Raw genomic sequence first — 27380 nt, 5'->3', positions numbered from 1 at the left:
GCAAATGGTGCCTCGGTTCATAATAACCGTTTAAAGCTTCTGAGACGTTGTCTCGTCTACAGGTCTCCCCAGCATCGGGGCGAAACCCATCGACCCACTGACGCAGATCCCACCCCTGATTCTGAAGGCCGACACGCCTCTCCTCAGGCTCAATTTCAAGCTGGACGACATCGTCATGATTGGTCACGCACGCAGCGTTCTCGACGACTTGCAGTGAGTCCCGGCACGTTACATTAAGAAATAATCACGATATTTATCGTTTTAAAATCTGATCTATCACTTGCCAGAAGTTTTCCTGTTTGACGTTTTTGAAAATGTATTCCTGTTTTTCCAGAGTGGACGTGGAGAACCACACCATTCATGTTGTTACTCACACCCCTGGTGCCTTGGTGATGGAAGGCATCTACACTCTCGATGAAGAAGTTATTAAGGGCATTCCTGTGAGAGGCAACGGCCGATTCAAACTTACAATGAGTAAGTATTCCGTGCCTAACAGTAACTGAACCTTTGGTTTTTATATGCGTGTGGTAATAAACTGTAGACATGTAAGGAAAGGGAGATGAAAACAAAAATCAATTAGTTCGAAGTAAAATTGAATGCGCAGCGTGTCTTTCTGTGTTATAAAAGGGAGTTTATTAAAATTGCAACATAAAGTCACATTGCCTCGTAGTGCAGCTGTAAGTTCATTGTAAATAATTGGCTCACAAGCGATTACTCTTTCTTATGATTTATTTCTTCTCCCTTTCAGTCGACCCTACAGCAGACGTAACTTACAAGGGACACCCTGTCACTCGACGCAACGGCGAGACTTATCTGCAACTGGACTCCGCCAAGACGAAGTACACCTACGGGAAGACTTCCTATAAGCTCACTGGCCTGTTCGGAGGCTTCCCTCCTCTTGGTATGTCACACACGCACACTTAAAATGGTGTTTCATAAAACCCAATTAATATATCGACAACATGCTGCTTACATATCAACGTATATAAGATGCTTCAATCACTGTGGTGTCGTAGTATTTTTTATTTAACCTCATACGTTGGTGCCAAATCTATACTCCACGTAACAAACGCGGTGACTACCTGAAACTACGGTAGTACTTAATCACATTATCGTGCTTTCTCCTTCTTTATGACACTTGTTTCAGTTTTTAAGGCACAAATTCACATCAGTGTTTACATGTGACGATATTATCGCCTACTTTACACACAAATCTCATTAGCCATACAAGTTTACAGTATGAAAGTTCTTTCCTGATGTGATGCCTTCCAGAGCGATATTAACAAATAACATCTACTTTGGAATGAGATACAAGTCTTTCGTCTTACACTTGGCTAAATCCAACTTCACCGTAATAAAACCAGCTAGAAATCTTGTGATTCGAACAAGTTGTAACTCCTATTCCTGTGAACTGTCCTTTGGCATAGTAAACCATTTATTTGATCTTTTTCTCTGCTTGTATACATTTTGTTTCCTCCTTTTGTTTCCGTGCACACCTTAGAATAGTAGAAGCTCTGCTATTCGTAAGTAATCCCGGTACCTGATCTCCTTACACATCCAGAATTTCAATGTGTCTGGCGTCTACAAGTGAGGTGCTGTCGGCTTTCATACCGCACACTAAAAGCAGACTATCCTCACACTTGCAGAGGCCGCAGGCAACGCCCTGATCAACGCGATGACATCGCCCATCGTGGAGCGCGAGATGCTGGGCCCCATGGAGGACTGGATGGAGCAGGTTTACAAGCAGCAGGCGCAGTACGTCTTCGACACCGTTCCGTACAACAAGCTATTCCCGGAGAGCGTGAAAACTATTACAAAGAATTCATTTTTCCTCAGTTTTAAGTAAATGTTTTCCAATTTATGATGTGTATATAGCCAGTAATATTATTTCTCTGAATAAAGAATTTTACTAGAACTTCTTCAGTTACTTTTTTTAAAATTCTGAACTGACATCAGTTTCCAAGAACAAATACTAAATCATCTACCTTTCCCATTATGCTGAATACATATAACGCCACTAAACGATGATACCTTCTTATTTTCCGTAACAGGATGACTGACAGAACATTAGCTTGGTCAGTTACTGAGTCTCAACTATACCGCAGTGATCAGATACATTATTGTAACACTGAATAAAGCAAAAATTCTTTATTATGTAAGCAAAATGTATGACTGTCCTCCGCATATATTATTACGTGACTGACATAACTTTCCGAAACTGTAATTTACCAAAATATGTTCACTTCAAAGAACCCACAACTATGTACTGCTTATGCTGCTATGACAGTCGTTTTTTCGCCATGTCACAGTGCATTTTCTGACTCTTAGGAAATTCAAGATAGCGCCCAAGAAGCATGTTGTGAGTTATTGGGTGCAAAAGTAGAGCGAATAAGTTAAGCATCGAACGTCAGCCTTATGAATATCGGAGTGCCGAGCACATCAGTCTACTGAAAGAAAGAAATACATCACTTAGCAATGGAGAAAATCAGTCCTAACTGGCTCAAAGAAACTAGGAAGCATCCAAGTCTTTGTTTAACAAATTCACAGAAACCATCGCAAGCAAAAGTCGTGATGACTGGACTGGAATAAATCTTTCCTGTTAACCATTAAACAACATTTATCAGTAGCATGAAAGAGGGTGACTAATTTGGATATTTAATCTATCTTTCACATAAGCAAATTACAAAAAGTTGAAATGCTTAGATCTTTAGACGAGAGACCATTCAAAAGTGAAATAACTTTTAATATTTAAATTAATATACTGAATCTCTGAGTTTTCTGTTAGGTTATATTATTATATGCCTTCGATTAACACAAAGAGAAGTTGAATGAGCATGAATAACAGAACACACGTAAGATAAACATTCAATAGCTGATTACTAAACAATGACATACAATTAAAAATTAAAAACAAATCTTTCAAACCATGTGTTCATCCAATCTTCATCTTAGATACTGGTCTAAGATAGATCTCCATTTGAAGGTTTCGTGCAAGTATCTGCATGAGAACTATGGTAACTAATGTCATTGAATCTGTTTACTGTAGTCTAGCAATGGTATCCTTAGAACACCCCCCCCCCTCAGCCCACCATTACACTTGCTTAAATAACCAATTTGAAAATTCCGTCGTGCCTCAGGATCGATCCCATCAACTTATAAATTTATCCCGTCACATTATGCAATGAAGTTTTTCAGGCCCAACTCAATTGGGCATCATTTAATTAGTTTTTGAACGTAAGCATATATTCATGACAATTCTTCTGCAGCATCACATTTCTAAATGCCTATGTAATCGTCGTTTCTCCCTAGAGTTTATCATCCACATTTCGCTTCCATAGAGACTAAAATCCACAGACACTTTCGTAAAATACTTATTAAGGCTTTAAAATTACATTAACTAACTCATTATATTTCCTCAACACTCCTTTATATTGCCAGTTGTAGTTTTATGAGTTACTTATGAAATTATCGGTTAGTGTACCGACCAAACATTCGTCTACAGATTTTTACGTTTCATAGTAAGGTGAATATTTGAAAATTCAGAGATGTCCGTATTGATGATAATTTAAGCTGGAAAAATATCTTTCTGGAACTCTCTAATCAACTTACCACAGCCACATTTGCACTTGAAACCAATGCTAATCTTCTCGTGAGGCAAATCAATAAAGACGTGTTGTGCATAATTTCATTTGATAACATCCTCCTTTCCTAAAGAACGTGCTGGAACGATAATACGTAGTGCTCATCCAGGAGCATCCCGTATGTGTCTGTTTTACTAGTTAGGCAAACTGACTACTCCTTCATAGTACACTTACTCTGTCATGAAGTTTGTTGCATGTGATCCTTTACAGTTCAAAACGGACAATGATGTACATAATTATAATACGAGATGAAAAAAATAAAATTCATTACGCCACATTAAGGTTATCACTAAAAGAGTGCATCACATGCTGCAACTAAAATCTTTTATCCACAGCCCAGTGATCTGATAGACAGCGTATTGTATTTTGAAAACAAATTGAGAAGGTTAGTCCGTGACAAATCCTTCTTTTCATATATTAATTTCAACAGATGGTATGTACGAATTACTAACTCACATTCATATGTCCTTTTATTAAGCAAAAATCCCTCGTAAATGATAGTATATAAGCATATTTAAAAATATTTTCTTATGTGAATATTAAATGACTCCTTCCACATCACTGACATTTATCCGTGAATGGTCCACGCAACACGAAACCAAGTTACAAGCAGTGGCAGATAAGCGTCGGAATTATCCACCATCAGCCCAATACTACATGAAGTAGCTCAAAGCAATAGTATACTGAAGAATGGAAAGACAATTGAGGTTCAGGTGATGATCGGCCTATCTTTTGGAAATAATGGAGTAACAGAGAGGTAGTTGAGATGCTACGATTAATAATGGAAGCAAGACTTTAAAGAAATCGATACACGTTAGCATTATTCGTGGATTTAGAAGTAGCGTTTGACAATATGAAGTGATATACGATGTTCATAATTTTCAAAAAAGAAGGCGTTCAGCTACAGATAAATTTTTAACATTTTACACAGAAAATCTCTCAAGAAACATTCTACCACCCTTGCCATTAAAAGGTGACGCACTTCTCACTGACGCCAATAGAATTTGGTTTTTATCATTTGAAGCTGCGTTTCGGGATAACACCATTATGAGATCTGTGGTCTAAAACGTACAATATAAGACAAGATATTAAAAGGTGCTAATATGACCTTCATACTACATCGAGTTCAAGACATGGGCGCTTGGAGTGCCATTGAGTACACAAAACGATCACCTCTGCTTCACATTGCTGGTAATATGGACACAATCAGTTAATTACTGTGTTGAGGTCCGTGCCTGTGGATTATCTTCAAGGTCTCCGTGACTTAATTTTTCAAAAGAATATTTTTTCTCACGTACTAACACAACTTCGATTCCGAGACCATTCAACCGTGGCTTCGGCCAGCATGTTCTCTAGTCTCTCACACCTCGTCACGGTTTTCCGAAAGACTGGCATCTCACCATTTACCAACCTCTATGGTTGATTTACTCTGGAATATAGTTGAGGCAGCAAGAAATAATGTACCCTCTTCTGTTATCGAAGTTCGTCCAGATGCTCAGGCAATACTGGGTGACGGAAGTGTTAGCTCTGCACATTACACTTCGCATATTTTACACACCTAATCTCTCACAATATCGAATATATATTACTCATGCTACAAATTGTATGTTGTATAAGCAGATTTAGTAATACTGCATTGCTTTTATTATCCTTGGTGCTGCAATCTTGAGGGCCATGTGCGTATGTGAGTGTTGCGTCAGTATAGTTCATCTCATAAATTTCATCTTACTCTGTGGCTTTGCTGCTGCTCAGTTTAATTATATAATACCAACGTCATCCATCGAACATCAGAATCGCTTCATCGGCATCATTTTCTCATTAGTTCGACGACGTGAAAGTATCCCTAATGAGGCATATTGGTAACACCTTAACAAAAGCCAGATTATTTTTCCAATGCCACAAAAATTATAGTGTGTCAATAGTACCACAGCGTCTATTCTGGGTAACCAAACACTCCAACAGTACAGACTGATAAGATAACACTGAAATTGATAATTAACAAAAAATGGTTCAAATGGCTCTGAGCATTATGGGATTTAACATCTGTGGTCGTCAGTCCCCTAGAACTTAGAACTACTTAAACCTAACTAACCTAAGGACATCACACACATCCATGCCAGAGGCAGGATTCGAACCTGCGTCCGTAGCAGTCGCGCGGTTCCGGACTGAGCGCCTAGAACCGCTAGACCACCGCGGGATAAGTAACATGAAAAGATAGTAACCTGTAGTATCAGATTAATTGTCCTCAATAAGGTACACCTGACGCAATTGGAACGGTTATATTCAAGGTAACCACACCATTCTCCTTTCCTAGGGATGCACAATACTGACCACACTTTTGCAACAAATGTCCAAGGTCAGGCATGGGCATCCACATCCTACCCAGGCAACTGAGGAACGTGTACATGGTACAAAACATAACCCAGTATTGTTCACATGGTTGTCAGGTATTTCTGTGACTACTATCTACCTCAGCCTATGAAAAAAATATTACTACAGTGGGATACTCAGCTCCCGACTCCCACAATGGGTTAATTATTGAGCTCTCGTCCACACCTCATCCATTATCAGTAGCACATTGTGCTTGGATGGTGTAAGTATTGGATCTTGTTTGTTGTAAACACACTATTAATACAAACATTTTCGTAACAGTTCAATAGTCAAATGGTCAATATAAAAAATCAATAATATAACAAATTAAGATCATTCATTATCATTTTCTTGATGCCTTATTCCCGCTTCAATGAGGGGTCGGCCTTTCTACTGTTTATTTGGCAGTTGTAGAAGGTGGCCGGATGCCCTTCCTGCAGCCACCCTGAACCCTCTGGGATGGAATTAATGTACCCCAGCTGTCTGCATCTAATGTAAGCCATGGAATAGTGGGAACGTTTTTCAAATGTCTGCAAGTCGTGTAACTGAGGCGGAACGTGGGGACCAGCTCTGTATTCACCCAGCAGGTAGTGCAAAACCGCCTAAAAGCCACGTCCAGGCTAGGCGGCATACTGGCCTTCGTCATTAATCCTCCAGGCGCATTCAATCCGGGACCAGCGCGCTTACCCGAGTCCAGGAAGCAACGCATTAGCGCTCTCGGCTACCTTGGCGATTTTATATAACAAATTAAGATATGCTTTACTAATAACAGTTTCTTTTCCAGTAGAGTTTTCACAACGATTTTTTGATTGTTTATTAAAAGTAATTTTTAATCCTACCTTAAATAATGTGTTTCGCATTTAATTATTAGCTTTCTGATTGGTTTAATCATTCTATATACAGTATTTTACATTTCACTTTTCTATATACAATATATCCAAAACATGGACTAGCAGCAGCTGCTGAACGAAACTCGCACTTACACACCAATGTATACAATATTCACATCCGCACATAGGTATACATATTTCACACACATATTTAGTATACACTTATTCATGCATACTCATACACATCTATGACATGCAGTTCATCCAAGAATTCTACATGAACAATCACAATTTACAAATAAATAATTGCACTGCCCAACACTGAATGAGATGAATACTGTGCACAGATTAGTGTCCTGATCCCATCCTCACACTAGAACCATATGTTGTCAAGATGCGATAGCACTGCCTTCAACTGCCGTACAGTATGTTTCATGTGCCTTCTTAATCGAAAGACTAGTTGGTATACAGAATGAGGAGCTGCTCTAGCCTACTCGAGCAGAAACATCCATAATATTTGAATGTGAGAGCCTTTGAGGCCACATAATACAACACCATTTTTTAAACCTCTGTGTTTTACCTGCATCTATACTGTATGCTTACATTTTTCAACAGAGCCCAACAAAGTCAACAATGACCACTTTTGGTAGTCTTATTTCATAAGGATTATCGGCAGCCTATCCAGACCTGCCCAATGCTTTGTGATTCTATCTTATTACCTCATATAAATCACAATCTGTCACTCTGTAAGTAAAACTATCTCTATCCACACAAAGTAATTTGGTATAAGCAAAGTTTAGAGTGGCAAACTCATAATTGAATCAGTACATGTGGAGTTTGGAGAGGTTCAGAACACACATATCGATATTAGACACGCCTCGCAACGTGCTTTCATATCTTCGCCAACGCCACTGACTGGCAGTTGGTGAAACATGTCATTTGTGCCTCCAGGACATATTACTCATCAGATTCAGTAGCCACATTTGGATCTCATCTTCGACTCTAAGGATTTTCTCTTCGGACAGCTATCAGAACCCTAGAAACAATAGATAATGTGGCATGACGTGACTGTACTCCTTCTACCGAATTTGGAATTTATTCACATTTGTTTGCCTGTGCACATACTGGCGACTCCCGCGTTCGAATAGGAGCAGCATGTCAACATCGGCACTGTCATGTTTTCTTTTTTATCACCGCGTTCGACGAAAGCCCTGATGTTGTGTAACAGATGGCTGGAAGCAGAGAGTATATGCCTAGCCATACACTCCGTTATTTCTCAAACATCAGTGTTAATGTAAAATCTAATATTTTTCCTTAAATATGTGCCAAACATGTGACGGTTGCTCATTCTCCTCATCAATTATGGCAGAACCTACCAGGTTACTGGAAAATGTCGTTACGTCAGGTAACTCTTTTCTGTGGTATCTCTCTATCGATTACAGGTATTCAAATCGAAGTACACTCTCTTCATCACCACCTTAAACAGCATCGTCGGTGTATATAGCTCTGGTTCTGTGCGTATACTCTTGATGCATTGCCTCAGAAAGTTTCTGAAGTGATGCTTGGATGAATAGTAGTGAAATAAGAAAGCACCTTTCAGACATAAGTCAAGCAAGTGCTCAAGAAGGAAGTGAGCATCATACTCGTTCAAATTGTGGACCAATACGGGTATGTGATGTGACAGTTGGTACTTCAAGCTGCATGCATTATGAGCTGCTGTAGGCCTTTACGAGTTTTCCGTCGAGAAGCCGACTACAAATATAACTGTATTGCATTCGTGTACGATGCATTGCTAGTCAACCATGGGATGTTGTTGCGAATGATTCAAATGGTTCAAATGGCTCTGAGCACTATGAGACTTAACTTCTCAGGTTATCAATCCCCTAGAACTTAGAACTACTTAAACCTAACTGACCTAAGGACATCACACACATCCATGCCCGAGGCAGGCTTCGAACCTGCGACCGTAGCGGTCACGCGGTTCCAAACTGAAGCGCTTAGAACCACAGGGCCACACCGGCCGGCTGTTGCGAATGAGCTATCACGTTCTGTCACAAATTTTTGAGCTCAGAGACCCGCCATCTTGCGGGATTAACCCAGAAATTTGATTTAAATTTATTAAGGTAACAGCATTTATAGCATCTAACTTGATACACAACCATATATGTTGCATACTGTTCTGTGAAGGTAGATTTTGAGGCATTGGGGTCACTTCCAAAACGATCCTCTGGAGCTAGGAGACACTCGAAGTCATCATCAACGAAGGAACATCGGTAATGGTGGAAATTTCTATCTTGGTAGATATTTCCTAAAATAACGATTCCTGGCTTGAGCAATCAATGAGGCACCATTCGGTGTACTCTCCTGATAAAGGAACTGAGGAATGCATGAAAGAAATGTCGTTTATGTTTTGTTTATTCAGTTGGGCGGCAAGTAGATGGACTTCTTTTTATCCAAATTCATTGATAATTTTGTCCGCTGAAGAACAAAAAATTTACGTGTTTGGGCAGCTGACCACAAAATTTTGAAAACTAGACTTTTCCAATTATTGCATGCTGTTACTTCCTTCTGCACAGTGTGCTCCTAGTCATCATCTTCTTATTTGGGCTCGCTATCATTTGCATACAGGTTTTAAAAGTAAATTAAATAATCCAGATCCCGCCTCTCAAACTTTCGTAGGTCCCAGAGTTTTACAGGTAAAAAGGTGCTCTTCAGATTATAGATTCCGCAGACATAAGATGTATGATATGACTTCGTATTCACTCAACTGGTGGCACAATATCAACAGCGAGCCACAAGTACCACTGTAAAGCATAATTCATCCCCACTGACAGTATTCTGGACTTTAACGCATGCTTTTTACTGACATTGTCTGTCGGAGGCATGACGAAGCTGCACATCCAATTAAGTGGATTAAAAACATACGAATATACATCAGTGTGGAGTAATGGCTGAGGGTCTTACCAGAACTCTGTTTCCCGAACTTCAGAAAAGTGGCCGACTACATCACTCTTCGTAGAAGTTCTGAAACACTCAGCGATTGGCTCACCCCAGAATACCACATGATCAGCTCTTAAAATTGGGACGATGCCGTTTCATTCAACAGCATGACGATCTTCATTGGGAATTGCAAAATAAGGAAAAATGTGTAGATACAATGAAATACAGAGAAACGTGGGCAATAAGGGAAAATATAGCAGTAATGGAAATATGAAGTAATATTGGAAAATCTAGAAAAATCGGGAAACGAAATGGTTATACAGGATGCAAGATATTTGTACTTCAACAAAGGGAGTTGCCGAAATATGAAGCATGGGCACTAGATCAAAATTCCGAAACCTAACATGCACCTTTTTGTACCCGTATGACTGCTGCAATTCATCAGTAACTTATTCCAAGCATTTTTCTCTATCTTGTATCTGTGGAATGTATATTCAGCTTTGACAGCCAGAGCAGGACTGTACTCTATGTTATTAATATATGAGCAAGTGTGGGTTGCTTCTTCCCCATCCTACTGTGATAATGATACACTACCCAGCCGTAATATCTACAAGTGAACGTTATCCAAAATTATTTCATCGAAAAACTCCCGTAAATTTGAATAGCTATCTATCAAAAGAAACCTTATATTTATAGGAAAACACATGGATTATAGTGGATATGGTGTGTGCTGCTGTGTTTGTTAGAGCATCATAGGCTGGTGCATAGTCTTTAGCTATCTTGGATACATCTTTACGCTTTACGAAAATATAGCTTTATTGATAACCTAACAATGATGACTGTCCTGTATACGTACCCCCTGGGTTGACAACATGACATGCTGGTTAACTGCAGGTATCAAACATTAGAATCAGGATGAGCATAATACGTGCAAATAAAAATAACATACGATAAACTGACTTTTTATGCTATTGAAAACTACACAGCTTAGTTAAACTATTTAGCGTTTCGGTTTAAGAGACGAAACTCCCATTTTCCCCTACACAGGGACTATGTTGTATCAGCAATAATCGTTTGGGAAAAAATTTTAGCAGGCAGCGCTGGAAACCAGTTAGCCTTAATACAGGTATCCTGTGGCTATGTTATAGATCAACGTTAAATGTACACTGATGAGCAAAAACATTATGATCACTTAATTAATAATTTGGTTCTAGGTCTATGCAACGAAATACATCAGTGATTCCGAGTAAAAGGCATCCGACAGTTGGTTGCTATGTTTGCGAAGCTATGTGGCACATGTCATGTGATTCGCGTAAATAAAGGGCCGCTGAATTGCATACGCAGTGTTGGCGTCCAACAGTGACCCAGGAGGGTTCCATAGTGTTGTGGTTGGCATGAGAGCCAACACCGTGTTACTAGAGGAGGCCGAAATGCATGAGTTTTAGCTCACGCAGGCTGGCGTGAGGTCTGAAACAGGAAAAGGAAATTAGAATTTAGAAAAACGGACGTAGCTGGTGGAATACTTAACTCTACTCCATTAATGATGAACGTCGCTCTTGACGGTACATGATTCACATTATCGATAGGTCGTAGCAAATGACGTAGCTGAAGGCTGTGATACTATCGTCTCGGCGAATGAGGGCGTATTTTGTCAGTGAACCATCGCTGGCAATGTCGGTTGTACAACTGAGGCGAGTGCTAGGAAGTCTCTCTAGACCTGCCGTGTGGCGGCGCTCGGTCTGCAATCACTGATAGTGGCGACACGCGGGTCCTACGTATACTAGCGGACCGCGGCCGATTTAAAGGCTACCACCTAGCAAGTGTGGTGTCTGGCGGTGGCACCACATTCCTCCCCCGAAAATCGGCGTACGGTTGTGTTATAAGGCTTCCGCCCGCCGTAGGGAGGACCCCATGTTGACGTATGCGACGAGGTGGGGAGCCTAACAACAGGCGAGGCTGTGCCACCCGCACCCTGCCATTCAGACCGCAGGGAGCTAGGAAACGCCTAAAAACCTGCTCCAGGGTGCACGCCAACATGCGGTGTATGCGCCCGCAGAGAGACAGGAGGGGCCGAAGGGTAGACCTCCATCGGGCCGGGGCACCCGACGGGCGAAGACGACATATGGTCCGGAGCGGGCAAGAGTTCCATGTCGGAGGACAACTGGTCAGGGAAAGTGATCGATGGCGCGTGACCCAGGGAGGCGCCCGGCGGTTGCAGCGACGCGTCCACTGCGGGCGTCGCCAGCGGGAAAACAGGCGGCGGCGGCGTTGGCGGCGGCGCGTCGCCATGGGGCAATATGGAAGGCAGCGTCGGTGATACCTGGGGCTGAGGCGAGCCAGTAGATGGGTCCCCAGGGCGCTGACCGGACGGCACCGTCGCTGAAAGCAGACGGCGAGCGGCAGATCCCGTACGACGACAGAGGCGCAGCTGGTTGAGATGCCGGAGCACCTCACCAGAGGCCCCCAAAACCGGATACATAGCGCATCCGAGGCAGCGAAGAATGCGCCCTTCGAGCCCACGCCGTCAACCTCGGTAGTGGCGGTAGTAGACAACGTTGCCTGGGGCAAAAGCAGGTGTCCGCCGCTGCACAGGAACCTGATGCGGCGGATGTAGCAAAGACATCAAGGTGCGATGAGGGCGACCGTGGAGCAACTCAGCCGGCGAGCGACCATCTCAGGGCTGAGACCGATACGAGGACAAAGAGAGCAATAACTCGTCCTCCCGAGAATGCGACTCTTTTAACTTCAACATCTGTAACTTGAAAGTCCTGACCAATCGTTCAGCAGCGCCGTTTGACTGTGGCGAAAACAGCGCGGACGTCAGATGTTGAATACCATTGGCCTTGTGGAATGACTGAAATTCTACAGACATGAATTGTGGGCCATTATCGGAAACAATAGTCTGTGAAAGACCCTCAATGCAAAAGATAGCAGATAACGCTTGGATGGTGGCAGATGACGTCGTGGAAGACATCCGAACAACAAAAGGAAAATTACTGAATGAATCTATCACTACCAACCATCGAGCATTCCAGAATGGACCAGCAAAATCGATGTGTAAGCGTTGCCAAGGGGAAGTGGCTTTTGGCCATGAAAAGAATTTCCGTGGTGGTGCTGATTGTTGTTCGGCACAGACCATGCAAGAAGAGCACATATTCGGCATCGATTCCGAAACAAGTACAGCGCTGACGAGCAAGTTGTTTCGTTCTCACTATACCCCAATGTCCTTGGTGGAGAAGCTTTAAGACAGAGGACTGTAACGAACGTGGGACCACGGCCCTGGACTGATCATTATCAGAACGCAACAGCAAAACACCACGTCGAACAAAAAGTCTCTCCTTTTGAGCAAAAAATTGGCGAACCAACGAGGCCCCGATCCGTGACTTGACAAGGGCCATGGCGTAGCAACAAAACGCAGAACGGTAGCAAAGACAGGGTCGGCAGCTGTGGCTGTAGCTACACTACGAAAATCAATCGGAAACGATTCGACCACGTCATCAGTTTCCACATCAAATGAACATGCAAGCAAGTTCGGAGGAATCGAATGCCCTATTCTCAGCAACAGACAAGCGGGACAACGTGTCGGCGTTTCCGTGCTTAGCAGTGGACCGATACAAGATATCATAGCGGTACTGCGAGAGGAAAATAGGCCGGCGAATGAATTTCTGCGCTATACGTGGAGGTACAGGCTTGGTCGGATGGAAAAGCGATGTCAAAGGTCTGTGGTCTATGATTATGGTAAAGGGAAGACCATACAAGAAATCACGAAACTTTGTAACACCAAATACGAGTGCCAATGCTTCTTTCTCGATCTGTGAATAATTTCTTTGCGCAGACGAGAGCAATTCGGACGCAAAGGCAATAGGCCGATCCTGCGATCCATCTTTGTGCGCAAGCACAGCACCGATCCCGAAATCCGATGCATCGACCAACAACAAAAAGGGCTTCTGGGCATCGAATGGCGTAAGGCAAGTATTGGAAAGCAACTCCGATTTCAACTGGCGAAAGGCGCGCTCGCATTCCGTCGTCCAGACGAACGGAATACCTTTACGGCGTATGCGATGAAGCGGAGCTGAAATGGAAGAGCCATGTGGCACATATCTGTTATAGTAATTTATTTTTCCCAGCACACTTTCTAGCTGCTTCAAATTCTGTGGCGAAGGCAAGTCTTGTATGGCACGGAGGTGCTCGGGACTGGGATGTATGCCTTGGGCATTGAGTACATGTCCCAGGTATGGCAAGTCACGAGCAAATAACACACATTTGTCCTTCCGTAAGCGAAGACCATATTGTCGCAAGATCTGAAATAATGTTCTGAGATTGGCTAAATGTTCTTCTTCCCTCTTTCCGGAGATCACAATATCGTCCAGATAGTTTGCTGCAGTAGGGATCGACGCACGAACAGTTTGTTGATATTGCTGAAACAACGCAGGGGCAGATGCACACCCGAATGGCAGTTGTTTGAATTGATACAACCCAAGATGCGTGTTAACCACCAAAACGCGTTGGTATTCTTCGTCCACCGGTATTTGCAAGTACGCATCTGCGAGGTCCAACTTCGAAAAATATTTACCCGGCACAGTTTGTCAAGAAGATCTTCCGGGCAGGGTAAAGGAAAAGTTGCAATCACTAGTTGTGGATTCACTGTTGCCTTGAAGTCCACACAAAGCCTCAATTTTCCCGAATGTTTCGGCAAAATTACTAAGGGTGATGCCCAGAGAGAAGCCTGTACACGTTCCATTACACCTTGTGATTCCAAATCGTGTAATGTTTTTGCGAGCTCATCACGCAATGCGTGGGGAACATTGCGCACTCTGAAAAATTTCGGTTGCGCATTTACTTTCAGTTCCAAATGTGCTTTATAGTTCTCAGCGCAACCGAGGCCTGGTGCAAAAATGTCTGCAAATTCTTCACATAGACGAGAAACACTGTCGGAAGGCACAGTCTGGTTCACTGATAGGACCTGATTTACTATAGACAAATTAAACAACTGAAATAAATCGAAACCAAACAAGTTCACTGCAGAAGAAGAATGAAGGATGTAAAATGACACAAGTTTTGTTTGTCCTTTGTATGTTGCAAGAAGGCTGCACTGTCCTAACACAGGGTTATCTTGACCTGAATAACTAGTTAACATTTGCGGCACGCAACGGAGGTGTGCCCAGCTGTTTGTACGTGTCTTGATTGATCAGTGAAACTGCAGCTCCGGTATTGAGCTGGAATGGTATCACTTTGCCGTTAATGTCCAGGTCCACAAAAAGTTTATTGTCCTGCTGACGACAAGAGCGTCTGTCTCGAGCAACATGAACTGACACTGGTACATAATCACTTCCGACTTGACGGGATTTCCGGCGATGTCGATGCACACTATTTGTGGGACAAACATAGTCACTGTTAGAGAGAGTGGCACTGAGCGGAATGGAGTGAACTACATGAATTTCCGTGGGCGAAGTTTCACGAGCCTGAGTATCCTTGGTTCGAATCTGGCGCGAAGCAAAGGGCCTGGAATGGTTGTGAGTTTCCGATCTGAGCTTTCTCTGGTAAACTCTCTGAACATGTAATTTTTTATTACAGAAAAAGCAAATAGCTTGGAGTGACCGGCAATGCTCACGCGAATGTCTAGTAGCGCACCACGGGCATGATTTTAGCACTCCATTTGCTTGCCGGCGAGGCACACGTAGCTGAGAGCCAGGCGGCAGCGGCGCGGCTGGGCGCGTGGACTGTTTACTGTTCCGTGCAGCTCGCCCGGCGGGCTGGTTAACCTGACACACGGGTGGCGAAATTTCAAATGACTCCTGAGCAAAGTCAACTGTGTCCTGACGATCCTATATGTCCATCACTTGTTGAAGGGAGGGACTGACTAGTTTCAAAATCTGTTCCCTTACACGAACATCAGAAACGTTCTGTGCAATTGCATCACGTACCATAGTATCTGAGTATGGGGGTCCACACTGACACTCAAAAGCACAATCCCTAGTAAGGCCTTGCAAGGTTGCAACCCATTCCCGATTAGTCTGATCTGCTGTACGTTTTGTACGAAAGAAGGTATACCTTTTCGCAACTACATTGACTGATTCTTTGAAATATGTGTCTAATGCAGACAAAATTTCTTCGTAGGACAGAGTTGCTACGCCGCGTTGGGGTAATAATTTGACTATCACACGGTACGTGTTCACCCCGACTGATGATAACAATAAAGGCTGCTGCTCGTTACCTTGAATTCTGTAGGCGGTGAGATGGAATCCAAATTGGCGTGACCACTCTGTCCAGCTTTCCAGCGCAGCATCGAAAGGTCGAAAAGTTGGTGCAACTGCGTGTTGTGGCTGCGTTAGCGGTGGAGCGGCTGCTGCCGCATCATTTTGCATCCCATGTTGTCCCTGGACGAGCTGTCCAAGGTCATCCAGTAAGGGCTGTGTCTGCTGATTCTGTAAGCGATAAAATTAGACAGTACATCTGGAGATTGTGGCGAAGCCATTACACAAGTTAATCAGGGCAATATCGATAAGAACACGGTTTTGCCTCGTCGCCAATGTTGTGGTTGGCAGGAGAGCCAACGCCATGTTACTAGGGGAGCCCGAAATGCACACGTTTTAGCTTACTCAGGCTGGCGTGAGGTCTGGAACAGGACAAGGAAATTAGAATTTAGAAAAACGGACGTAGCTGGTGGAATACTTAACTCTAATCCATTAATGATGAACGTCGCTCTTGACGGTACATGATTCACAAAATCAATAGTAACTGAATATGGTGCCTTGCTAGGTCGTAGCAAATGACGTAGCAGAAGGCTATGCTACTATCGTCTCAGCAAATGAGAGCGTATTTTGTCAGTGAACCATCGCTAGCAAAGTCGGTTGTACAACTGGGGCGAGTGCTAGGAAGTCTCTCTAGACCTGCCGAGTGGCGGCGCTTGGTCTGCAATAACTGATAGTGACGACACGCGGGTCAGACGTATACTACCGGACCGCGGCCGATTTAAACGCTACCACCTAGCAAGTGTGGTGTCTGGCGGTGGCACCACACATAGGATTTTCATAAGTATAATTTGGTCGCAGCAACATCAATTAGAGTTCACTATAATGCTCTTCAAACCAGTGTAGCATGGTTGTGGCTCCGAGATATGGCCAATTATAATTCTGAAAGATTACATCGCCGTCGGGCAAAACATCTACATCTACATCTACATGACTACTCTGCAATTCACATTTAAGTGCTTGGAAGAGGGTTCGTCGAACCACAATCATACTATCTCTCTACCATTCCACTCCCGAACAGCGCGCGGGAAAAACGAACACCTAAACCTATCTGTTCGAGCTCTGATTTCTCTTATTTTATTTTGATGATCATTCCTACCTATGTAGGTTGGGCTCAACAAAATATTTTCGCATTCGGAAGGGAAATTTGGTGACTGAAATTTCGTAAATAGATCTCGCCGCGATGAAAAACGTCTTTGTTGTAATGACTTCCATCCAAATTCGCGTATCATATCTGCCACACTCTCTCCCCTACTACGTGATAATACAAAAGGAGATGCCCTTTTTTGCACCCTTTCGATGTCCTCCGTCAATCCCAGCTGGTAAGGATCCCACACCGCGCAGCAATATTCTAACAGAGGACGAACGAGTGTAGTGTAAGCTGTCTCTTTAGTGGACTTGTTGCATCTTCTAAGTTTTCTGCCAATGAAACGCAACCTTTGCCTCGCCTTCCCCACAATATTATCTATGTGGTCTTTCCAACTGAAGTTGTTCATAATTTTAACACCCAGGTACTTAGTTGAATTGACAGCCTTGAGAATTGTACTATTTATCGAGTAATCGAATTCCAACGGATTTCTTTTAGAACTCATGTGGATCACCTCGCACTTTTCGTTATTTAGCGTCAACTGCCACCTGCCACACCATACAGCAATCTTTTCTAAATCGCTTTGCAACTGATGACCTTACTAGGCGGTAAATTACAGCATCATCTGCGAATAACCTAAGAGAACTGCTCAGATTGTCACCCAGGTCATTTATATAGATCAGCAACAGCAGAGGTCCCAGGACGCTTTCCTGGGGAACACTTGATATCACTTCAGTTTTACTCGATGATTTGCTGTCTGTTACTACGAACTGCGACCTTCCTGACAGGAAATCACGAATCCAGACGCACAACTGAGACGATACCCCATATGCCCGCAGCTTGATTAGAAGTCGCTTGTGAGGAACGGTGTCAAAAGCTTTCCGGAAATCTAGAAATACGGAATCAACTTGAGATCCCCTGTCGATAGAGGCCATTACTTCGTGCGAATAAAGAGCTAGCTGCGTTGCACAAGAACGATGTTTTCTGAAACCATGCTGATTACGTATCAAGCATGAAAGGATGCAGGCAGTTCGTAGCTGACAGCGTGTCTTCGATTGCTACCACAGGTCTCATGCAAGCGCAGGAGAACGCCTTCCTTAGCATTATACTGCTCCCACCAGCCTGCGACCGTGGCACACTGCACATTTCGATCCGCCGCTCTCCTCGATGACGGCATATGTGGAGACGACCATAGCCCTACTGTAACAAAAAGGTGATTCACCCGGAAAACTGAGTGTTTCCGTTGTTCTAGAGTCGAATTCCGATGAAGCCGCTCCCCTTACGATCGTAACTAGCGATGTCGATGTCGTTGTGTCAACATGTGTAAACACGTAGAGTTGGTCTGCTGCAGATCTCCGCATCTATCAAGGTCAGATAAACGGTAGGCTCCGAAACACATGTGTGTGCAATAGCATTGTCCTCTTTCGGCGCAGCTGTCACAGATCAACACTGTCCCACTTTACAGAGCAGACAAGCCTCCGAACCGTACGTTCTGTGAAGAGTCATGGACGTCCAACCATTTAGCGTTTAGTGATAGTTTCACTGTTCATCTACCTTTTTCCGTAGACGCTCACGACAGTAGCAGGTAAACATTCGTCCATCTTCGAGGTGCTCGTTCATAGGCTCTGCGTAATAAAAGTCGCCATTTCTCATAGTTGATTATCTCAGAGGATTGCCCTATTTGCAGCAGGTATCTTCACTAGGGTGAACTCGTCCGTGTGTACTCCGTTTGAACCCTTTTGTTACTATGTTATGTGTCCGCAACGCCACGAGGTAGCATCCAGAGTCACGTTGAGCAGTGGTCATAGTGATTTGGCTTTTCCATTTAAGATCCTGTGGATCATGTTCTTTGTAGGTGGTTATCATGCAAGGATTATTTCAATTATTTAAAAAATCTAGACGTTATATGGAAATACAAGATATTCTGTATAGTTTCCAGTGTGTTAGAAACGCTATTGTTGAGTTAGGAAGTAATACTGCATAATTATAAACGTCACACATCGATATTCTATAATAGAGATAGGTAATATTTGGTTGCGTTAATTACGAATATGAGTACTTACTTATCTTAAATTACCTGGGATAAAAATGGTAAGCATTAGGGAACCATGATTTTAGCGCTAAATCTTAGCAGTTAGTAGCAGGCTATTTTTACGACGTGGACTATCGTCCGTAGAATTAAAATGACGTCATCCTTTTTCGTACCTCGCAGAGTGCTATTGGCGAAATATTCTGGTTTGTATCATATCTGAAGTCTTCTCGAGGGTACTAGCTTCTTGATACAGATGTGCTCCTGTATCTCCGAATAATAAAACAAGCTGTTCTGGCCTGTAGGCAGGCTGGGTGCGACACCAGCCATTCACAACGGGATGCTGTGTTGCCTTGATGTGTTGTCCCGCTGGCGGAGTAAAAAACTATTTTCACAATCTCTGTTTCGTTACTTACAAGTGTAATACTTGTCAGTGTAATACTTGTGTCCAAAATTAAAGCAACAAAATGCTGCTTCGCCGTCGTATGTCTCACTTACGATATAATCAAACGAACTGGCAACGGATACCCGAACGAACATGTTGTGCATGGAAGGCGGCATTAACGCCTACCGAACTGAGCAGCACTTGGCGGTTAGTCCCATGTCCATAGTTGCTGTGTACAGAGTCACGGACGGTGCAGCATGGCACAGAGAAGACGCATACCGGACTCTCTGCGATGGAGGAAGATTTGAAGCAGGACAGTCACAAGCTGATGTAGCCTACTGGGTTAATGTGAATCGTTCTGTTGTCTCCTGGGTGGGGAGACTATTGTAGAGATCGAGACTGTACCACAAAGGTTAGGCCAAGGCCGACCACGTGTGACACAGAAAGAGAGATCTGTTATTGAATTGTAAAAGCGGGACGGTACCCCATCAGTATTACTTTTCAACTGACATCAGACCTACGAGCATTCACTGGAAGCGGTTTATCGAGGCAAACGGTGTACAGGAGGCAACAAGAGAAAGGCCTTTCTTGTCGGACACCCCTGTATGTGTACCTCTAACGCGTCTTCACAGAAGAAAACGTCTACAGTGGAGTATTCAACATGCCACATGGACGGTCGAAGAGTGGGCGGCCAATGTTATTTTCGCAGATGAGTCCCAGTTGCATCTGGAGAATGATTCTCAACGGATTCGAATCTGCAGGGAGCTTGGAACACGATTTCCGGATTTAAACGTTATGGAATGAAACCAATATCGAGGAGGACCCCTAATGTTGAGGACAGTAATTATACTGATCACTCGAACACCTTGCATGGGTGAACTGCCTAGGTTTAACTGCTGTTACGTATCGTTACGAGATCTTGCGACCTCATGTGCAATTTTTGCGAGGTTCTGTGGGTCCAGACTTCGTATTGATCGATGATAGTGCTCGACCTCATAGAGCACAGGTGGATGTTATTTCCTTGGAAGATACTGCACGGATGGCGTCACCTGTTTGTTCTGCCGACCTGAATCCCGTAGAGCATGTCTGGGATGCACTAGGGATACGAGTTGCTACCCTGCACTCACGAAGACTTGCGACCAGCTCTGAAATGAGCATCGGCGTTACTGCCTCAAAATGAGACTGATGACATCATTCACAGCATTCCCCGTCGTCGTCAGATCTGTTCTACAGCCGTGAAGGCTCACATCCCATACTGGCACATTAGACAGTTGTCGGAATGTGTGTGCAAATCCGTGGAGTGGGAGAAAATGAAGCACACTTTTGTCTACAGTTAAGCATGTTGCAGTTGTTAACGCTATGTATTTTTACATTATTTCTACTTTACTATCGCCTGTCTATACTGTTTTGTGGCAAAATAAGTGCAACCTTGATAAATTTCCTTTGTTTGCTTTAATTTTGAACCAGCCTATTAAGTAGCAGGGCATACCATGATAGCTACTAGACTCTGAGTATCACCAGATTTTTATATATGATCTAGTTAGTGATCAATGTGTTAGCCTCATCGTTCCTTTTTTATATACAAAATGTGGTGGTTGCATGCCTCATAGGATTAAAGAAAAAGTATTCAACGTCAACGCCCATTAGTTGGGATTTAATTATTTTATTTGCAATTAATGGTGACAGCAATTTCAGTTTGTGATGACAATTTCGGATTGTGAACCATTTTTTATTAAAAGTGAAAAGCAGTTGTAGCAACGCTTAAAGAAACTGGGGCCTCTTTCATTAAATGACCGAATTAATTCTGAACACTTACGGATATTAATGCAGTTTCTTCTGAAAGTAGGAACGGCCCACAGATTAGGCTTGGAGAGCAAATGTTTTAGTAAAATTTTTTACTGACCGTGAATTTAAATATGCTCCCATGCGGAAGTTAGTTTTAAACTGATTATCGGACTTCGTAAAATTGAAATGATTGCAGGTTCTATCGTACTTCACAAACAAAAGTCTATGGCGCATGAAATGGCGCACGTAAATCATATTAAAAAAAAAAAAAAGATATTCATAATTTAAGAAAAGACACAAAATTATGAATTTGTAAATGGAGGAAAGGTTTACAAATGAAATATGGTTAACAGTATATTTTAAAGGAATAGTAGCTTAAACTAGTCCACAAAGCACACATTTTATGCCTAATATTTAAAAAAAATAACCTGTAAAAGTCACCCACGATATTCAAAGCACGCACTTGATATTCTGATTTCTAATAACAGTTCCAGTTGCAAATAATTACTTACAGACCACGAAAGATCGCCTGAGACCATTTCATCGAATCTGCAGAATTGGCTGCCTAGAATGAATAAAGATAACCGAGAGGGACAAGCACAAAGGCTAAAAGAAAAGAGCGAAACCGATGAAGATGCCCTTGTTTCACTGCTACTTTCCGTAATCACAAACTGTGCTCTTGGTATGATTATTGATTTATTATTAAGAGGTGTTTGCCATAGTTACATTACTTTGGGTAAATTTCGTGTAAAAGTTGGGAACGTTAAAAGTTGACTCGATTGACTGGGATAACGGTACAACAATATTCATCTAATGAAAACACAATAGCTTTACTTAGATTTACAATAAATTACACTCTCGAAAATATTAATCTCCAAACAAATAACAACAACCAAATAATACTTAATTAAAATTTTTAACCTAGTACAGTAGGATAAAATACAAGGTGTTGCAGCGGAAGTCAGGAGAGTAGTAACTTTATTCCAATATTCAAGAGCTAACAATATTCTTAGCAAAAGCTTTAATTACCATTTGCACTGTTCTCAAAATTTTACCTTAAGCTGATCCGTTGCTTCAAGTTCTGAACATCACTGAATTGATAGAATGAACCCATGAAGAAGAGTATTAAACTGTTAAGGAGAGTAATTAAAACAATTACAATAATTGGGACCGATGTCTCACTTGGCAGGAGCTCGGATGGTGTCAACCAGAACACAGCTGTAACGTAGGGCATGGTACGGGCCCTCATTCCATCAGTAAATACACATATAAGGAAAAATCACAGGTTACTCTGAAGTAACTGTTAGCGACAGGAACCTAGAAGTTCTTGGCATAGCCAGTCAGTGTTCCTTGTATAATTATAACAAACCGACTGCACATCCGCCACATCCTGTCCTTCAAGGCTACAGTTATAAAACAAACCCCAAAACGTTGAATTTATGGAGGTTAAAGGTAAGTGAACTCTATCGCTATAGAAAACCAGAGGACAGATTGTGTAGCACAGTCCCATCACACGGTTTAAATCACTCTATCAGCACACAATCTGTAAATGGTAATTATAAATTATTGATATTCCTACACGAAAACACACTGCCTGTTTCAGTCAGAAGCATACGTTGATGTATTCCATGCTGCTTACTTGATTAAAAACATTATGATCACTGCCTCCATACTGCACAGTACTGCAGGCTCGCAAACCCTATGAGTTTGCTCAACGCCGATAGTCATACCGCGTTGTCGGCATGTGGGACAGCTCTTCTCAAGTGAGAAAGCAACCGCATTTCCTTTTGTGGCTCCGAACGAAGATCGACTAATATCCTTCACGTTCTGTCTGCCACCAGAAAAACACTTCAGACCCCAGAGAGGGATATATTTCCGCACACACCGAACTCTCATCCCCACCCCGCAATTCTGCTACACACCAAGGAAGCCAGTATAATCAGAACCCTAACTTCTTGGCAGTTCTATCAGAGGCTTTACGTACCACACGAAAATTCTTGGAAATAACCCTATCACGAACTACGTAGTCTCTTGTCTACTGCCCCAAACTGAATTGTATCCTTTCCTGATTTTGGTTTTGTCAACATCAGGTATATAACCACCTTCCAAGCAATTCGTCTCTAAGGCAAAATGTCATCAATAGACCATCAATTACACAACGGAGTAGCCAATCCATGTCCTAGAAGCCAATTCACATGAATGGACTGATGACTCTCATGGCACCTGGATTTTAACGCCATCGTTAACCAGGGAAGTGAAGGTTCACATCCATTCATGATAGGGTATCAAGAGCAATTTAAGGTTTCCATTAATGTGAAGTGGTACACTTCCATATGAAGACAAAATTTCTTAAATTAATGTGCAGTAAATGCAGTCGAATTGTCAGTCATTATATATTGTGGAAAGCCAAAGTTGTCAAAATTTCTTTGTAAATTTGGGTGGTCGCTACGGTGGTGGATAACAACAAGACACTCTAGTAAAGTCCTAAACGCAAATGAAAATAAATCTGTTTCCAGTCTTAGACCTAGGCAACGGCCCACAGAATCATTGTATATCTGTTGGAAGGGTCTTTCTATCAACTTGGACCCCAAATATCCGACCATTTTATTTAGTAATTGTTTACTAACATCACGGTCACAGAACTTGCTTTCCTCTAAAGGGTCTCATTATCCGTTCCAGACCAAATAAATCCGCTGTCAGATTTTCTGCCGCGTTTTCAACACTTCTAAATGTCCTCCCACAGATGATTCATTGAAACAGTGGAACGCTAAGAGATCCAGTTACTTGAGTGCGACTGTTTCGGAATCGTTAGTACCCTGTGCCTTACGACATATTACATTACTTTTCATAATATAGGGTTTTACAATTTCTCCTTTCTGTAACCTCTCTTTAATCTCACGAAGGCGTTGGTTTTGATCCTGGAAGTGCCTAATATCACGAAACAAGTGAGGAATTTGTGTAAGTTACCAGGGGCTTAAGACCATGATCTGACAGTAGTTGATCTCCTTAACAGTCTTCGAAACTTGTGACACAGTCTACGAATCGACGAATATTGCAAATTTGAACTTTAAAGCTAACAAAAAGTCGAGAGCTTGGAAGGTTCCGGATGATAACTGCACTACTCTATGCTGAAGGAAACTGTCAGGGCCTCCTATTCACCAACAGAACGTCTTTTATCCAAGTTATTGAATATCTTTCGAGGCATAGTTGTTTACCTACTTATTCCCTTTCTGTTCCTGTAATAACACTCGTCCTACCCTCCAAACTGACACATTTATTTGCAAAATGAACTCATTGTTAAAATTAAAATTAGCTAATGATAATGCCAACCTTATACATGTCTTAAGGCTTAAGATGGTAAGACCTCCACAGATATTTACATCGCTTTTTACATGTTTAGTTAAGTGAAGCTGCCATTTCTGGAAATGCTGTAATATATTTCTTATATAATTAGCTATCAAGAAAAATCAGGCAATTTGTTTGACATTTTGCGATGGTGGAAACTCATGGCTTCTACATCTTCAGGGCCATTAATTGCTAACACAGAAGAACATTCAAACATCATTATAAGTGAACTGACTACTAGCCTTATCATTCATAATCATCTAAACTCTTACAAAAGAGCTAATTTAGATCACCAATTCATCCATATAATTGAATAGATATCTCAATTTTTTACTGGAAAACACATCATCTGTGATACACAAAAGCATTCCCACCCCTATCGCCAATCCAAATTCAGAAATGTTTCAATCTGTAACACATGCAATAATCGGCTTTGAGGCCTTCTCCAAGCGAATTTCATTATAATCCCTTAAACCACCCGAAACACCAATGCAAATCTGGTAGCTGCACTGTTCTCAATATCACCATGCTATTTAATTCCTGGGAGTCCAACATAAAAAATGTTCACTATTAGAAATACGAACTAACACACGGGAGTAGCATATGGGACATCTAGATGGTACAATTGTACCATTGCATTGGAAGAATATTTGGGTTCGTTTTCTTCACTGGAACCTGTTCCGTTAATTTGACCTAATATTGCAGTAACGCATTAGCCCACAACTTGCTATTTAATACACTCCTGGAAATTGAAATAAGAACACCGTGAATTCATTGTCCCAGGAAGGGGAAACTTTATTGACACATTCCTGGGGTCACATACATCACATGATCACACTGACAGAACCACAGGCACATAGACACAGGCAACAGAGCAAGCACAATGTCGGCACTAGTACAGTGTATATCCACGTTTCGCAGCAATGCAGGCTGCTATTCTCCCATGGAGACGATCGTACAGATGCTGGATGTAGTCCTGTGGAACGGCTTGCCATGCCATTTCCACCTGGCGCCTCAGTTGGACCAGCGTTCGTGCTGGACGTGCAGACCGCGTGAGACGACGCTTCATCCAGTCCCAAACATGCTCAATGGGGGACAGATCCGGAGATCTTGCTGGCCAGGGTAGTTGACTTACACCTTCTAGAGCACGTTGGGTGGCACGGGATACATGCGGACGTGCATTGTCCTGTTGGAACAGCAAGTTCCCTTGCCGGTCTAGGAATGGTAGAACGATGGGTTCGATGACGGTTTGGATGTACCGTGCACTATTCAGTGTCCCCTCGACGATCACCAGTGGTGTACGGCCAGTGTAGGAGATCACTCCCCACACCATGATGGCGGGTGTTGGCCCTGTGTGCCTCGGTCGTATGCAGTCCTGATTGTGGCGCTCACCTGCACGGCGCCAAACACGCATACGACCATCATTGGCACCAAGGCAGAAGCGACTCTCATCGCTGAAGACGAAACGTCTCCATTCGTCCCTCCATTCACGCCTGTCGCGACACCACTGGAGGTGGGCTGCACTATGTTGGGGCGTGAGCGGAAGACGGCCTAATGGTGTGCGGGACCGTAGCCCAGCTTCATGGAGACGGTTGCGAATCGTCCTCGCCGATACCCCAGGAGCAACAGTGTCCCTAATTTGCTGGGAAGTGGCGGTGCGGTCCCCTACGGCACTGCGTAGGATCCTACGGTCTTGGCGTGCATCCGTGCGTCGCTGAGGTCCGGTCCCAGGTCGACGGGTACGTGCACCTTCCGCCGACCACTGGCGACAACATCGATGTACTGTGGAGACCTCACGCCCCACGTGTTGAGCAATTCGGCGGTACGTCCACCCGGCCTCCCGCATGCCCACTATACGCCCTCGCTCAAATTCCGTCAACTGCACATACGGTTCACGTCTACGCTGTCGCGGCATGCTACCAGTGTTAAAGACTGCGATGGAGCTCCGTATGCCACGGCAAACTGGCTGACACTGACGGCGGCGGTGCACAAATGCTGCGCAGCTAGCGCCATTCGACGGCCAACACCGCGGTTCCTGGTGTGTCCGCTGTGCCGTGCGTGTGATCATTGCTTGTACAGCCCTCTCGCAGTATCCGGAGCAAGTATGGTGGGTCTGACACACCGGTGTCAATGTGTTCTTTTTTCCATTTCCAGGAGTGTACATCCAGAAATTTCACAGAGTCTGCTTCACTCTTAACATTCAGAAATTTATCTAAGTGAGTTAACTGGTTATAGCGCAAAGCACACTTCGCCAAATTACCCACCTCTGGGCTGCGTTCATCACAAGCTAACATCACCAACATGTCTCTGCATCCATGCTGACAAAACTGAAAAAAACTTTGTGGCTTAAATATAAAATGTAGCAGCTAACCCATCCAATCCGGAATCAGATTGAATTAGGTAATCGAGTTAGCACAAAAGACCTCAATGACCTTCATTCCAACCTCCCAAGAAAATTAATCAATCCTCCCCTTTATTTCTAAAAACAAATTGAAATTTAAAGTTGACTTATTGGCAATCAAATATTATTCATTATCGGTTATCGGTTATCCTCACTTACCAATCATGTAAGGCAGGCAAAAATTGTAGAGGTAGACAGAGACTGGAATACGTCCAGCAGATAATTGAGGATGTACGATGCAAGTGCTACTCTGAGACGAAGAGTTTGGTACACGAGAAGAATTCGTAGCAGGCAGCATCAAACCTGTCAGAAGACT

General features: G+C 43.0%; 1 protein-coding gene across 11 annotated transcripts in view; it reads left to right on the top strand.

The window, feature by feature from the left end:
• LOC126484139 (putative beta-carotene-binding protein) overlaps positions 1 to 27380 on the top strand; it is a 276025-nt gene that overhangs the window by 219027 nt on the left and 29618 nt on the right. For 3 of the 11 annotated variants that reach the window (XM_050107531.1, XM_050107526.1, XM_050107533.1), the window contains 4 exons: positions 63 to 213; positions 335 to 474; positions 749 to 901; positions 1647 to 1915. The exons of 5 other annotated variants lie outside the window; for them this stretch is intronic. In XM_050107531.1, the coding sequence (XP_049963488.1) occupies positions 63 to 213; positions 335 to 474; positions 749 to 901; positions 1647 to 1846 (644 nt within the window). In that variant the 3' untranslated portion in view covers positions 1847 to 1915. Of the gene's footprint in view, positions 1 to 62; positions 214 to 334; positions 475 to 748; positions 902 to 1646; positions 1916 to 27380 lie in introns of those variants that run through there. 3 more of the 11 variants (XM_050107529.1, XM_050107527.1, XM_050107523.1) reach the window with 3 other exon arrangements.

The sequence above is a fragment of the Schistocerca serialis genome, chromosome 6 (genome assembly GCF_023864345.2).
Source record: "Schistocerca serialis cubense isolate TAMUIC-IGC-003099 chromosome 6, iqSchSeri2.2, whole genome shotgun sequence".
Taxonomy (NCBI): Eukaryota; Metazoa; Arthropoda; class Insecta; order Orthoptera; family Acrididae; genus Schistocerca; species Schistocerca serialis.
Note: the sequence above shows the minus strand (reverse complement) of the source record. Positions and strands in the feature narration are given on the sequence as shown.